The sequence below is a fragment of the Canis lupus genome, chromosome 19 (genome assembly GCF_048164855.1).
Source record: "Canis lupus baileyi chromosome 19, mCanLup2.hap1, whole genome shotgun sequence".
NCBI lineage: Eukaryota > Metazoa > Chordata > Mammalia > Carnivora > Canidae > Canis > Canis lupus.
The window spans coordinates 5449249-5463870 of NC_132856.1; the positions used below are offsets into that span (position 1 = coordinate 5449249).

Sequence of the window (14622 nt, forward strand, 5' to 3'; positions counted from 1 at the left end):
CTGCAGGCTGAGCCGCCCTGTGCATCCTGGGTTTGAGTCTCCCTGTCTGTCTCAGCCCTCTGGGGGCCTCAGAATGCTGACCCCCTCCCACACTGGTCAGGGATGGACGGTGTGGAGTCCAGAGGGCCCCAGACCTGAGGGTTCCTGGTTTAACTCAGAAACAGAACCCACATTCTTTGGCGGGAGATGTGCTGGGTTTGCCGATGCTCCTATCAGCAGCGCAAGCCTGGCTTGCAGCAGACCTCCAGCAGGGGCTTCCTTCTCTGAGTCTCAGTTTCCTCTTCTGTGAAATGGGACAAGTTATCCCTCCTGGAGGAGTCCCAGGCACTCGGGTGGGGCTGAGGCACACCTCTGTTGCAGGACAGCCCAGAAGCACTGCTGTGTGTCCTACTTGAAGGAGAAGAGCTGCATGGCTGGCGTCATGGGGGCCAAGGAGGGCGAGTCCTGTGGGGCTGAGGACAATGACACCTGCGGCGTCTCCTTGTACAAGGCAAGCCTGATGTGGCATCTGTAGCCTGGGGGGTGAGGTCCTCGAGGGCTGAGGGGATGGGGAGGGGGGTGGTTAGGCTCCTTGTGGGACTCCTCTGTGGGGAGTGACACTCTTGCCTGGTCTGGGGGGTTCTTCATCTGCATAGAAACACCATCAGCTATTATAGTGACCCGTTAATTCAGGAAATGTTTGTTGCACACCAGCATGTCCTGGGCTACTTTATGTACTAAGGAGGCAGGAATGAATAACGTGAAAAGTCCTGCCCTCATGGGGCTTTCTGTTTCTGGTTTTTGGTGGTGTTGGGTTTTTTTTTTTTTTTTTTTTTAGTTTGTTTTTGTTTTTATTTTGTATCCAGTTTATTTCACTTAGCATCCTATCCTCAGGTCATCCATGTTGTAGCATGTGTTAGACAGTCTTCCCTTTTCAAGGCTCAATACCAATCCATCGTATAGCTGTAACACATTTCGTTTATGGCACTTGGGCTGCTTCTGGGTCTTGCCCGGTGTGAATAAGGCTGCTGTGAATGGGGAGCGAAGAAGAGCCTCTCTCTTGAGGACAGACAGTATTTCCACTTCTGCTGCGCTGGCTAGAACCTAGTCCGGTGGCCACACCCAGCTTCCAGGGAGGCTGGGGAATGCTGTCTTTATTCTGGAGAGGTCACACACCTGCTGAAAATCAGGAGGAAGGGAAAACAGACCTCGCGGATGGACAGCTGGCTGTCAGCAGCAGGGAACCAGCGCACACGAAGACAGTCCAACAGTTTCAGGAGAAACCATGAAAGGAGATGTTTGGAGTAGGCTGGGGGGGCGGGTAGATGAAGAACCAGTGTCTCAAGCCTGGGTGCCTGGGACACGGACCTCTGGAGGAGGGTGCCATTTGGGAGATTTGGACTTGGGTTTTTGTCATGTCGGGATCTGTTTCTCTTGGACACTGATATTGGGAAAAGGACTTTGGGGACAAGCAGGTTTAGCATTCCACTTGTGTGTCTGTTTGACCCTGGACCAGCCCTCTTTTCTGAGCCTCATCTTCTCCATCTGTATAAAAAGGGGATGATAATACACATCTTATGGGGTGCTTGTGAGAATCAGAGATAATGGAAACTCCCTATGTGTTAAGTGCATAGTGGGTCTTGACTAAGTGGCAGTGCCCAGCATTGGGAAGTGCAGGTCTGGAGTGTCTGTGAGCTGTTGCTCTGTGACCCACCAGCTCAAAGCCTGCTGGCTTATGACTCGTTTAACTCATGAGTCAGGGTGGGTTTGCTGACCTCGGCTGCTCTGGCAGGGTTTGCTCACCTGTTTCCCACAAGCTGATGGCTCTCCTGACACTGGATAGTCTAGAAAACGGACTTCTCTCTGTTCCATGTGGTCTCTCCACCTCCAACAGCCTACCCTGAGGCTGTTATTCAGTGTGTGGCTGGGTTCCAACACAAGGGGTAGAAGAGTGCAAGGCCTTTTGAGGTCTCAGCTCAAAACTAGCACACTGGCACTTCTCTCTCATCCTCCTGGCCAAAGCAAGGCATGAGGCCCCATCCAGAGGTTGGGAAAGAGATGCTTTCTTTTGAAAGGAGGAACTGAACTATTACATCACAAAGATGGTAGAACAGTGAACAGTGAAAAATTGGGGCTGTTGTTACAATCAGTCTACTATAGTTGTTTAAACAAATTAAATATTTTATTCTTGGAGGTAGACAGTCTGGGACAGGGGGTACCCAGGCTTCTATTTCTCTGCTCAGTCTTCTTTAGCTGTAGCTTCCATCTTCACAGTTACCTCATGATCCCAGATAGTTGCTAGGGTTCCAGCCATCACATTGGTTCCAAAAAGGAGGAAGGAGAAGAGCTAAAGAGATATATTTCCAAGTTGAGTCACCCCAGTTTAAAGTTCCCTGAAAGCATCACCCAGTGATGTCACTCCTATCTCTAACTTCAAAGGAAATTCTTTTTAGGTGGCCTGAGTAGAATTGGGTTCTGCTAGTAAATTTTGGTAGGGGGCTGGTTAATGGATGTGTCTGGGAGTTAGTGTGTAGTTCTTTTCACAGTGGCCATTTATTAATCACTGCAAAAAACCTTGCATTAGCCCTCCTTTGAGCCACGCATGGGAAGTGGAAACCGATGACCCCTCTGCCCTGGGATGGCACACACAGGGTGGAAGAAACGAGACAAGAATGGATTCATTCCCAATTGCCAGCTCCTCCCGAGCCTGGCCCTGGGCTGTGTCCTGGGGGCCCTGAGTGCATCCCACGGGCTCACAGGCCGCAGGAAGGCACACGGGCTCTGAGGGGCCAGGGTGCGGGCAGTGATGACGCGTGTCTCTCCAGCAATGCTGTGACTGCTGTGGCCTGGGACTCCGTGTGCGGGCTGAGGGCCACTCATGCGAGTCTAACCCCAACCTGGGCTACCCCTGCAATCACGTCATGCTCTCCTGCTGTGAAGGTGAAGACCCCCTCATTGTGCCCGAGGTCCGCCGGCCTCCGGAGCCCGAAGCTGCACCTCGGAGAGGTGAGTGCTGCTCCCCAGGGCCAGAGCATATGGGCCGGTTGAGTGAGGGGCAGAGAGAGCTTTTGGGGCTTCTAGCCAAGGCTGGGTGCCCTCTTGCCTTCAGTGGGGACCCTGGGTCCACTGTCACCTGTGGTGAGGCACAAGCCTACTCTAGACAGAGTTCTGTGGCCTCCAATGGTGGCCTCTGGCCTATTACTTCTGAGATGGCGATCCCAGCCAGCCATGTGGGTGCCATCCATACCACCCACTGAACCACCAACTCCCTACTGCCCTGCCACTCTCCACTCTGCCTCCCTCCCATGTCTTTGTTCACCTGCGCATCCACACATCTTCTTCCCCATTCACTCTTCTATCCAACCATCCACTTCACCATCCCCTGCACACCCTCCTGGCCCATTTCTCTATGCATTTATCCTATTATGCCATCCATTCCCGTCTCCTCATCTGTCCACTCACACATCCGTCCTTCCATCCATGTGTCTACCCACTGACCCACTCACCAACCCACCCGCTTACCCATCCGTCCATCCATCCATCCATCCATCCTTTATCTGTCCATCTGCTCATGTATTCACCCACCCACCCAGCAGGAAGCCCTTTACTCATCCACTTATTCATTTACCTTCCTTCATCCATCTGCCCTCCATCTCTGTCACCTGTGTCTTGAGGGATAAACCAAGATAGAGAATGCGTTCGGAAATGGTGCCTTGCCTGCCTGACCAACCCCTTCAGGCCAGCACTGCCGTTCTCCCTGTGTTCTCAGTGCTTGGCCCCTAAGAGTCCCTAGGAAATAACTGAATAAATGGTGGGTTTGTTTGGTGGCCTCCCCTTCACCACCATGAGCCCTGTAAGGGCTGATCAGGCCTGGGTCCTCTTCCCATGTGCCTCTGCCCAGAGCCTGCCCCCGGGCAGCCTTTGGCTATATGTGTGCCAGTGCGGAGCCTGGAGCCCGTGTTTGCTCCTGTCTGAGCAATCTTAAAGCTTCCAGCCCTCAGTGGAAGGGCTCCCCAGTCCTCCATATGCTCTGGTCACTGTTCCAGCTGCCATGTCCAGCTCCTGTCATCCTAGCCAGGGATGTCTCCTGGACTCATGACCGTTAGCCTCCTTTGTGCCTGTGGGCCAAGAGGAGCCTGGTGAGGGTGTCCCAGTGAGTGCACAGAGACTCCACTAAGAGGGACCAGCCAGCCTTACCAGGCTAGTGCGGAGACAGTTCTGTGTCCAGTCCAAAGGAAGTACCACCTGTTGGAGCTGGCTGGAGGGGCCTGGTTGAGCAGTGCTGGGAAGGTCTGGTTAGTACCCAGAAGGGTTTGGTTCACGGTATAGTCCGTGAGGAGGTTTGGCTCTAGGAGTCAGAGGTGGGGATGCGGCCCGGTAGGGTCCAGGGCCAAAGGTGTGTGTTCCTCTCCTCCAATGGGGAACTGGTGGGTAACCTGGGCCTCAAGAGACATAGATGGTAAGGCCAAACTGACCTGGATTCCAGTGCTACTCAGGTGACTGACCTTGGGCAAATCACTTTGCTCCTCTGAGCCTCCATTTTCCTTCTGCCAGGAGCATTGTATGAAGAGCATGCTGGGGGGAGGGTAGGCTGAGCATGAACCCTAGAAATGCTCCCCAGCCTGCAGCCCACTCAGCAGAGCCCTGGTCCATCTGTTGCCCACCTGCAGTGCCAGGTCTTCAGGCTGGACCACCAGCTGTCACGGCCCCATCTGCATGAACCAGGCCAGGGCTGATTGGGCTGAGCACAGTGTAAACACCCTTGATGTGAAACATGTTTCTCAGATGTAACCTCATGTAGTTGGTCTCTTGGGGGGCCTGGCTCCTGGGGCCAGTGAGCAAAGCTGAAGTCCCATGCTGACTGGGAACATGAAAGGCTGCAGCACCCCCTTCCCCATTCCATTACTGATATATGAAGAGCCTCCAAGGCACCTCAGCCCCAGAAGCCTTCTCTGCCACTCCCACCTGCTCCCCACTGCAGCCCCGGCAGGCTGGAGAGACCTAGTGCTGCCCAGGGTAATGTGGCTGTAGAAGGCCCAAGTGAGAGCTCAGATCCCCATCTGACAGAGCACATGTCTGGGGTCCTTTTTGTTGCTAGGGATGGTCCTCCCAGATGTCACTGAGATCAGGGGTCTAGATCCAGTTCAACACTTTAGCCAAAGCTTCCTGAGGAGTGTTATGGGCCTGGCCCTGGCATATTGCAGGGTATAAAGACTTGGACCTGGCTCTCATGGGTTCATTCTTTTTTTCTTTTTTTTTTTGTTTTGTTTTTTTTTGTTTGTTTGTTTGTTTGTTTTTCATGGGTTCATTCTTATTGCTGAGGTCTGTTTGTTCGTCTCTCCATTCATCCATGCATCCATCCATCTACCCACCTACCTATCCTTCCATTCATCCATCCCTCCATTCATCATCTGTCATCCATCTATCCATCTATCCTTTCACCATTCAAGCATCCCTTCATTCATCATCTATCATCCCTATCTCCCTTCCTCCCTCCACCCATCCATCTGTATCTATCCATCCATCCATCCATCCATCCATATTCATCTACCTCATTCATCATCTATCATCCATTCATCAATCCATCCATTCATCTATCCATCCATTCATCTATCCATCCATCCCATTCATCTATTTATCTATCCATCCATCATCTGTCCATTCATCCACCATTCATTCATCCCTTCATTCATCATCTGTGATCCATCCCTCCCTCCCAACTCCATGCATCCATCTATCCATCCATCCATCCATCCATCCATCCATCCATCCATCCATCATCCATTCCCTTATCCCTCCATTCATCACCTATCACCCATCTAACCATCCATCCATCCATCTATCCTTTGTCCATCTGTGCTCTTAGGTGGGCACACAGAAGGTTCTCATGAGGACCTTCACTGATTTCCTGGAGGCCTATAGTGTCAGCCACCTGCTGGGGCCAACCCGTGTCCCATCATGAGCACTGAACCCCACTCTAGTTTCAGAGACAGAGTTGGCGAACCGGGAGGCCCTATCCCTGGGCACAGAGACTGAGCTGCCCAACAGTCTGCCTGGGGATGATCAGGATGAGTGCCTGCTCCTCCCAGGGGAGCTGTGCCAGCATCTCTGCATCAACACCGTGGGTTCCTACCACTGTGCCTGCTTTCCTGGCTTCTCACTGCAGGACGATGGCCGTACCTGCCGCCCAGGTAAGGGCCCAGATGGCTGGGCAGGGGCTGATCTTGCCCGTGGAGCATGGTGTTCCTGTGATGGACACAATGGTCTGCTTCCCCCTGTTACCCAACGCTCTGGAGCTTGTGAGAACTGGAGGCCCCTAACGGTGGGATTTGTAAGGCCAGGCAGACAGGTTGAAATCATTTGCTCCATCTGAAGTTCTATCTGTGTGGGCAGCCTCAGCATCCCACCCTAGAGCCCAGTGCAGGGCCAGGACCTAGGCTACAGAGGCCCCCATCGACCCAACTCAGTCTGTATCCCCAGCAGTAGGCCCGAGGTGGTCAACCTTCAATAGGCAACCTAGGAAGCTGCCTCGTTCCCTGGTCTGGGAGGCTCTCTGCCTGCCACCTGTCCAGGGATAAATACATTTTTAGTCTAGAAACTCACTCCTCTCCTTCCACTTCTCCTCCGCTTCAATAGCTGCAAGAGAGATCTTGCCTGGGGTATGTTGCTTTCTGAGCCTCAGTTTCCTCTCGTGTGAAATGGGTAGGAGGGAATTAGACAAGGCATGGTGCCCAGGGTGTAGGAAGAGCCTGAAGCCAGGCTGAAGGCATGAGCTGTCCCCCTTCTATCTACTCTGTCCATGACAGAAAGTGACCCCCCACAGCCGGAGGCTGCAGAGGAATCTGCAGTGAAACCAGAGTCCTCCCAGGTGGCCTCCAACACCATCATGCTACCAGTGCCACAACCCAACACCTGCAAAGGTAACCTGGGCCCTGGGGTGGCTCTGGACTGCCTGGTGGGGGGCTCCTCAGTGCTGGGCATGTGCAAGATGGCCTCCTCCTGCTTCGGGGATTTGGTTGGTCGCGCCTGTCTGCGGTCAGGAATTGAGAATGTAGCTGAGGAGGTGAGGTTGTGGGTGAGGGGAGCCCAGGGCTAGGGTATGATCTCAAGCAAGTCAGTTAGCAGCTTTTCTTCTTAGTTCCTATAACACTGAGCGAATAGAATCCTTGCTTGAGAAACTGTCTTGGAGCCTGCATGGAAAGCACAGCCACTACTGTGCGTGGAAAGTCCTCTTTCTTGGTCCTTCTGTCTCTCCATCCTTTCTCTCCCCCCTGCTCTGTCTTCTGTCCCCTCCTCTCCATCAGCACTGTCACTCCAGGGAGGGGTTTGGTGTCTGAGTGGTGATGGTGATGGGAGGCCCTGAGCATTGCCCCTGACACCAGCCGATTTACCAAGGGTCCTTGTGGAAAGGATCTGTGGCCGGGTTCCTTTGCTCCCAGGCCCTCTGCCTATAGGCTGGAGCAGGGCTGACAAGCCTGCTGGTCTCTGATCTCTGTGTGGTTTTTTTCCCCCAGACAATGGGCCCTGCAAGCAGGTGTGCAGTGTCATTGGGGACACAGCTATGTGCTCCTGTTTCCCTGGCTATGCCATCATGGCGGATGGTGTGTCCTGTGAAGGTGAGTACCACAGGGGCCGCTCTCATACCTGTGCAAATCTGAGCTGGCCTGTGTTGGGGGCCCCAGAGCAGAGACGGGACAAATAGAATGAGGTGGATGTGTTCTGAGTGTGAAACTTAACTGAGTTAGTAAGGGAGTGTTTTTGGCTGCTGTGACACAGAGCATCAAATAGAGGAGCTGAAACAGCTCTTTCCTCTCATGTTACCATGTACAGGTGTGCACATGCCATCCAGGTGTGCACACAGGCTGGCCAGGGCTTTTCAGGCCACTTTTATCTTGTTTTTCTACCATTCTCGAGAGCAGAGATTCTCAAACTTCAGTGTCCCACAGAGTCACCTGGAGGCCTGGTGACAGCATGGATCCTGAGAATCCCCAGAGATCTTGACCCAGCAGGGCTGGGGTAGGGTCCGAGAATTTGTGTTTCTGACAAGTCCCTGGACCGTGCTCTGGCTAGCCCTGTCTGTGTGGCTGAAATTGGTTTGTGGCCACCTTGTCCTTGTTCGAACAGAAGGGAAAGAGAGAGGTGCACACCCTGTTGTTGTAAGGCAGGACCCAGGAGTGACGTTCATCCCTCCCACTTTTCTCTGATGGGGAGCAAGGCTGGGTAGTAGGTGCCCCAGTTGGATGGCACGTGCTTGGTTCTATTACTGAAACCACAGAAGGGGCAGTAGATGTTGGTAATTCAGGGTCATAGAGGGACCAAAAGCATGTCCCTTTCATATCTGCAGTCCTGCTAGGACCAGGTCTTGTCCTGGTGGGACTTCAGTGTAGCACGGCCTGCCACTATGAAGTGAGGGCATTGGATCTGGCACCTACTGGGGTGCTTCCCAAGTGAATGACACCTTGAGAACAACGCAAGAGATCTCAAGACTATACCTTCTCATGTCTGGAGGCAGGACAAGCACGGAGCATGGAGATGGTCTAGGAAATGCTTTAGTTCAGGTTCAAGTTGAGGAGATACGACCTCAGTGGGTGTCCAGGGGTAAAACAGTTAAGTCTATCTGAGAAAATATGCATATCCCTATCAGAAACTGAAACCCACATCCAGCCCCTTGGCTGGGACTGTGTTGTGATGTGGACAAAAACCATCCACATGCCCAGAGAGGGCGGGATACTGACCCAGAGTACACAGCATGGCGGTGACTGGCCCACCTTTCTCCCAGGTGGGGGGAGCAGATCTCAGGTGCCCTCTGGATTTCCCTTCGCTTCCATCAAGGCCCTGAAAATGTGAGGAATGCATCTCTCCTGGTCGGGCCTCCTTTGGTCCCGGTCAGGGTGTCCGTGTCTCTCCAGGCCTCTGCAGGACCCCTGGCAGTAATGGCTATGGGGTCCAGACCAGACGTTGCAGATAGTGTTCTAAGAGGGCAGCCTGCCCTGCAGGGAAATCCTGCTGGACTCTACCCTGTTAAATAATTGAAGAAGTTACGCAACCATGAAAACTCAAGAACTTTTTAAAAAATGACCAGATTTCAGATTTTTCTTCGAACTTCTGCCCACAAGGGGTTCACAGTCCTGGTCCCCCCCCTCCCCCAATAGACCACAGGCCCCACAGTGCCCCAGTGACCGCTTTCCCTGTGGATGTTGCCAGCCTGGTCCCCTACACACTTAAATTTCAAATCCCTGCTGTTGCGTGCCTCCCTTGGCTGCCTGGGGAGGTGGGAACGCCTCCAGAGCTGGGTGGGAGATGGCCCCTGGTCCCACCCTGCTGTGTGACCCTGGCCAGGCTTCCTGTCCTCTCTGAGACTCACCTCACACCTGTCCTTCCTGGGGTTCTGGCTCTGACATCTTTGGACTGTATAAACTCCAACTTGGGCCTGAAGCCCAGAGGTACGGCTGGTGCCCTAGGAGGCCCCGGGCAGGTCCCTGCCCTTCTCTGGGTCTCAGTTTCCCTCTCTGTCCCTGAATGCTCCAAGACAGGCCATGCCCTTCTAATGGCACTTCTGTTTTTCCTCCTGCGGCTGTCACTAGACCAAGACGAGTGCCTCATGGGCACTCATGATTGTAGCCTGCGACAGTTCTGTGTGAACACCTTGGGATCCTTCTACTGTGTCAGCCACACGGTGCTCTGTGCCAAGGGCTTTATTCTCAACAGGCACCGGAAGTGCGTGGGTAAGCGAGAGCCCCTGCCTGCCTCCACCGTCACGGCTCTCTGCTCTGCTCCACGCCAAGCCGCCACACTGTGGCCACATGCTAAAGGGCCTGCCCTTTGCATATGAGCTCTCAGCACCGCCAGCACCCACTCCTGCTCTGTGTCATGCCCTACATGTCCTGGTGTCCTGTTCCGCTTCTTCACCGATACCACCGGGAGGCTGCTTTCCCCAGGGACGTATGTGCCTGAGAGTCAGAAAACTAATTGATGTATGACTTGGCTGGGTCGCTGAAGTGAGGAGGTCATGTGTGCAGGCAGCAGATAGAGTCCATGGGGTCTGGAGACAGGGAGGCCTGGGTTTGAAGCAGGACCCCCTAGTAACCCTGTGGCCTTGGACAAAGGCCTCCCCTTCTCCACGCCTCAGTTTCATTATCTGTAAAAAAGGAGGCGTTGATCCTCCTTTGGAGATGATGTGACCTGTATATGGGATAGCACAGAACCTGGGGCACAGTAAGCATGTGATGTCAGCTGCTGAGATTATCCTTAGGTGCACCTGGAATCCCCTCCAGAGGTGAATGGATGGAGCTGGGGTCAGGCTGACCCAGCATTGCACCCCGACTCGGTGTTCATTTGCTATGTGACCCTGAACAGTGGCGCTCCATCCCTGAGCCTGCTTCCTCGCCTCTAACGTTGGGGTCAGTGGGGTCCAGCTCCTGGCCTGAGCATGGATGGGGCCGGTGCTCGGTACCAGCCCTTCCCTCCTGCCTCCTGGTGCACAGTGGCCTGGGGGCTGGGGCTTTAGGTGTGCCCCCCGGGCAGTGAGGAGGGCACACTTGATGCTCTCCCATGGCTCAGTGGTCTGATGTTTTCATGGAGGAAACGGGATGGTCCTCAACAGAGAGATAGACCCAAAGTAGCAGGGACTCAGGGCAGACTGTTAGAAATGCTCCAGCAGAGACACAAGCAAAGGGAGGCGTCATTCCAGCCTGGGACATCTGGACACACTCCCCGTAGAAGGTGGCATTTGCATTGGTCTCCAAGGACGGATGGGACTTGGAAATCGGGAAGGGCATGCAGGGTGGAAGGAACTGCTCGAACAAAAGTGTGGAGGGAGGAACAGCGCAGAGTGTATCCAGGGCACGTGATCAGAGCCCCATCTGTCTTCTGTGTGCTTGGGGACCATGTCCAGCCTGGACATGTTCTCTTCCTCACCCTCCGCTGCCACTGGGCAGATGAGCCCACGGTGCTGGGCTGAGGGGCGGCTGCAGACATGTTTGCCCCTGGCCTCCAGCTGTCGGCACAACATGCGCCCTCCTGAACGTGCTTGTCAGTGGCTGGGCAGCTCTTCCTGTCTGGGTCGTGTCTGTATGTGTACGTCTGGGAAGGCAGATCCTGCCTGGGCCTGCGAGCACCCCTCCCGGGACGCCCTCGCCATGCCCGGGTGTGCAGGCTCCCCCGGTGGCCCGGATAGAAGCCCTCACACTAAAAGGGGTCACCAGGCAGACAGAAAACAGGTTCTGGGATTCAAAGAGCAATGGTGTATTTCATTCAGCAAAATTTATGAGCTCACATTCTCGTTCTTTCATGTCTCCCTCCTTGTTCTTTCTGTACAGACGCACCAGTGTCTCCTCTCCTCCCTCCTGCTCCACTGACATGCTCATTTTATCATCTGTTAGCGCTTGTTCTCCACCCCACTTCTTCATGCACAGATGAGTACCCATGTCATCTGCGGTTCATCTGTTAGCTCCAGACATGGTTATGAACCCCGGCTGGTGAGTTGGGGCACTCGCACCTGCATGAAGAGTGTGCCCCCCTGCAGCCAGACTGCCTGGGTTCACATCCTAGCTCTGCAACTTTCTAGTTGCAGGACTTTAGATGAGTAAGTTAGTCTCTAAGCCTGTTTCCCCATCTGTGAAATGACACAGGAGTAACACTCGTCTTTGTCATTGCGGAGATGGAGTTAGAATTCCCCAGTATTTGATGTCACTGTTACAATTCAACAAATTTCACACTGAGGCAGCCTGCATAGGTAGTGAGCTCCCTGTCATTAGAGGTATGTAAGCCAAAGTGGGATAGGGTGGAGCCAAGTCCTGAAGACTTCTAACGGATGTGTGACTTCTGCTATTTGTCTTTTGTGTCCTGCCCCTTGGGGACCATATAGGCCATGGGAAAAATGTTCCAAGTGGGGTGTTCTGCTAGATGATGGGAAGGAAGTAGCTCCGGGTTCTGCGGCCCATCCTGCAGCAGCGTGGAAAGGGCACAGCTCTGGGCTGCGTGCTCTGCGTTCCCCTCTGGCTGCTGCCTGTGCAGTTATCACTTCATTTGTGAAATAGCATCATCCACCGCTGACCCCTGGTGACCCTCAGGTAGTGTCCGCTGCTGTTATTTATTCCGGTGACTCCTCTCAGGCTGTTGGGGTTGTGGAGCTGTGGCCTCTCTGGGGTCGTGGGTATGCCTCTCCCTGTCACACCATCCTGTGAATCTTTATCTTGCACAGCCAAGCCTTCCAAGCCAACCTGCTGGCCTGAAACTCTCCCTTTCCACCGCCCCACTCCCCACCCAAGTCAGGGTCAGGCTGGCCTGTATGCCGTTCGGTCACCTGTGATTTGGGGGGCCTCTTTCCCCAGCCATGTGCTCCCCCTGCACCTGGTCCCCGTCATCCTCCTAGACGTAGCTACATGTCCCTGCCCCTGAGAAGCGACTCTGATAGTGCGGGGCGCAGAGACTCAGCTTTTCTCCCCCACATCTCCACCTTCCCTGTCCCGTCCCTGTTCCAGGGGGGCAGCTCCCTGAGGGCGGGCGCTGTGGCTGACACCCCGCGTGGCCAGCTGGGCCTGGCACAGAACAGGTGCTAGTTACCGTGTGTCTAGGGCTGACTGCACCGGTGGAGGATTGCGGTGCCTCCTGCCAGGTGGAGCGTGGCGGCGGCCGGCACTGGGCTGGTCATCCTTAGCACCCGGCCCGGGGCGGGTACTGGTGAACTCTCCGGTTCTCCTGCCCCCCGCTTCTCTCACCTTTGCAGGCCTCTCCCCTTCCCAGTTGCTCATCTCAGTCAGCTCTTGGCCTCTTCTGTCTGTCACTTATCCCCTAGGGGACCTCCGCCGCTGACCACTCCCCAGTTAGCATGCTCCCCCCACCCCCGTGAACTCACACGCGTGCCTGGCTGCCTCTTGACACACACTCGGTGTGTCCACAGGGTTCCCAGCCTTTCCCGCCAGCCTCACTCCCATCCCAGGTGCTGGCGCCCTGCCTGTTCGACTGCTCAGCCAGGAAGCTCTGCACACCTCTTGGTTCCTCTTTACCGCTCACGTCTGGCTCATCCATCACTGGATCCTGTGGGTTCCACCTTCACAACATTTCCAGAGCTGGACTGCTTCTTCTCGCCTCCATGGGGGTGGTCCGAGCCCTGTCATACATCTCCTGTCCTAACAGCCTCCATGCTCACCGCTAGGGTGTTCACACTCAGCCAGGGAACCCTGTCACAAATGAGTCAGACCATTTCTGTCCTCTGCTGGAACCGTCTATGGCTCCCCCCTCCCTCAGCATCCACACTCTCTTCTCTTCTCTCCCCTGCAGCCACACCCCCTCCCGGGCAGTTCTTGAGTCTGCCGGGCAGGCTCAGTCCTCAGAGTCCTAGTATCCGTTGTGTCCTATGCCCGGAGTATCTGCTTGACTCATCCTGTCACCCCCTCAAATGCTTGCTCAAATGTCCTCCTGTCTGAGCCTGACCTCCCTGCTGCTCCTGTCTTAGCCTCCCTCCCTGACCTCCCTGCTGCGCCTCTGTATTCCTCATTCCCTTCACACTGCTCTGTTTTTTCCCACAGCACTCATGACCACCACCCTCCCGACTTTATGTTTATTTTTCTGTCGGGCCTCCGGCAGGGATCTGTCTGTCTTGTTCACCGATGGATGTATCCCAGTGCCAAGAACAATGCTTGTTGGCACAGCAGACGCTCGATAAATCTTTGTTGAATGAATGGATGCATAGACAGGTGGACATCAACCACGTGTGGCTCTCTGGGTGGTGAGCACCTTGAGACCCTGAGGGCAAGGATGGCTGTGCCAGGCCCAGGTCCTGGCACCACCCTGCAGCCCCTGATGCCCCGCTCTCCCTGCAGACATCAACGAGTGTGTGACGGACCTGCACTCGTGCAGCCGGGGCGAGCACTGCGTCAACACCGTGGGTTCCTTCCGCTGCTACCAGGCCCTCACCTGTGAGCCTGGCTATGCCCTCAAGGATGGCGAGTGCACAGGTGAGGTGGGAAGCTGGAGGTCCCGCCCCTGATGTGCCAGGCCTCTTGCCCTGCCCCTCGCCCCACCCTGACCCCGCCTCCTATCCCACCCTGACCTAGCCTGTCCCTGCCTCCTGCCCCACCCTCACCCCGCCTCCCATCCCACCCTGACCTAGCCAGTCCCATCTGCACCCTGCCCCTTGACCTGCCCCTGGCCTGACCAGAGCTTTCTGCCTCCGGCAAGCTCCAAGCCCTTGGGTTTCTTGCCTGTGGGAAGACCCCACAGATGATGGTGTTTGGGGCAGAGTGGGGTGTCTGAGGCTGGTGGGACTTAGTGTGCTTCTGGCTTTGCTACCTTTGCTGGCATCTGGGTGCCAAGTTACTCCCTCGCCTTACCTCAGTTCCCATTGTACACTGGGGTGGAGCCCCACAGAAGGATCACTGGAAAATTCTAGCCTCCTAAGAAGAGGGAGAATTTTCATCAAACCATTTCAACAGATACTTCCTGAGCTGCTTTTATGTTCCTGGCAGGGTTCTGGATGGCAGGATATGGGCTGGGGTGCAGTGTCCTTGTCCCCGACCTCCTGATGAGGGAGACGGAGGGGGGGGCACACAAGCAAACGGAGGGCAGGAGTGGCTGGGCTGTGACTGGACTTCAGGCGGGGCCTCCAGAGAGGCTCTCCGTGGAGGTGATGTCATCCGGACC

General features: G+C 54.9%; 1 protein-coding gene across 3 annotated transcripts in view; it reads left to right on the plus strand.

Annotated features, from left to right (window-relative positions):
- FBLN2 (fibulin 2) overlaps positions 1 to 14622 on the plus strand; it is a 98988-nt gene that overhangs the window by 69708 nt on the left and 14658 nt on the right. For 2 of the 3 annotated variants that reach the window (XM_072784987.1, XM_072784986.1), the window contains 7 exons: positions 361 to 490; positions 2805 to 2985; positions 5961 to 6170; positions 6786 to 6899; positions 7494 to 7595; positions 9564 to 9704; positions 13803 to 13937. In XM_072784987.1, the coding sequence (XP_072641088.1) occupies positions 361 to 490; positions 2805 to 2985; positions 5961 to 6170; positions 6786 to 6899; positions 7494 to 7595; positions 9564 to 9704; positions 13803 to 13937 (1013 nt within the window). The remainder of the gene's footprint in view (positions 1 to 360; positions 491 to 2804; positions 2986 to 5960; positions 6171 to 6785; positions 6900 to 7493; positions 7596 to 9563; positions 9705 to 13802; positions 13938 to 14622) is intronic. The other variant, XM_072784988.1, reaches the window with a different exon arrangement.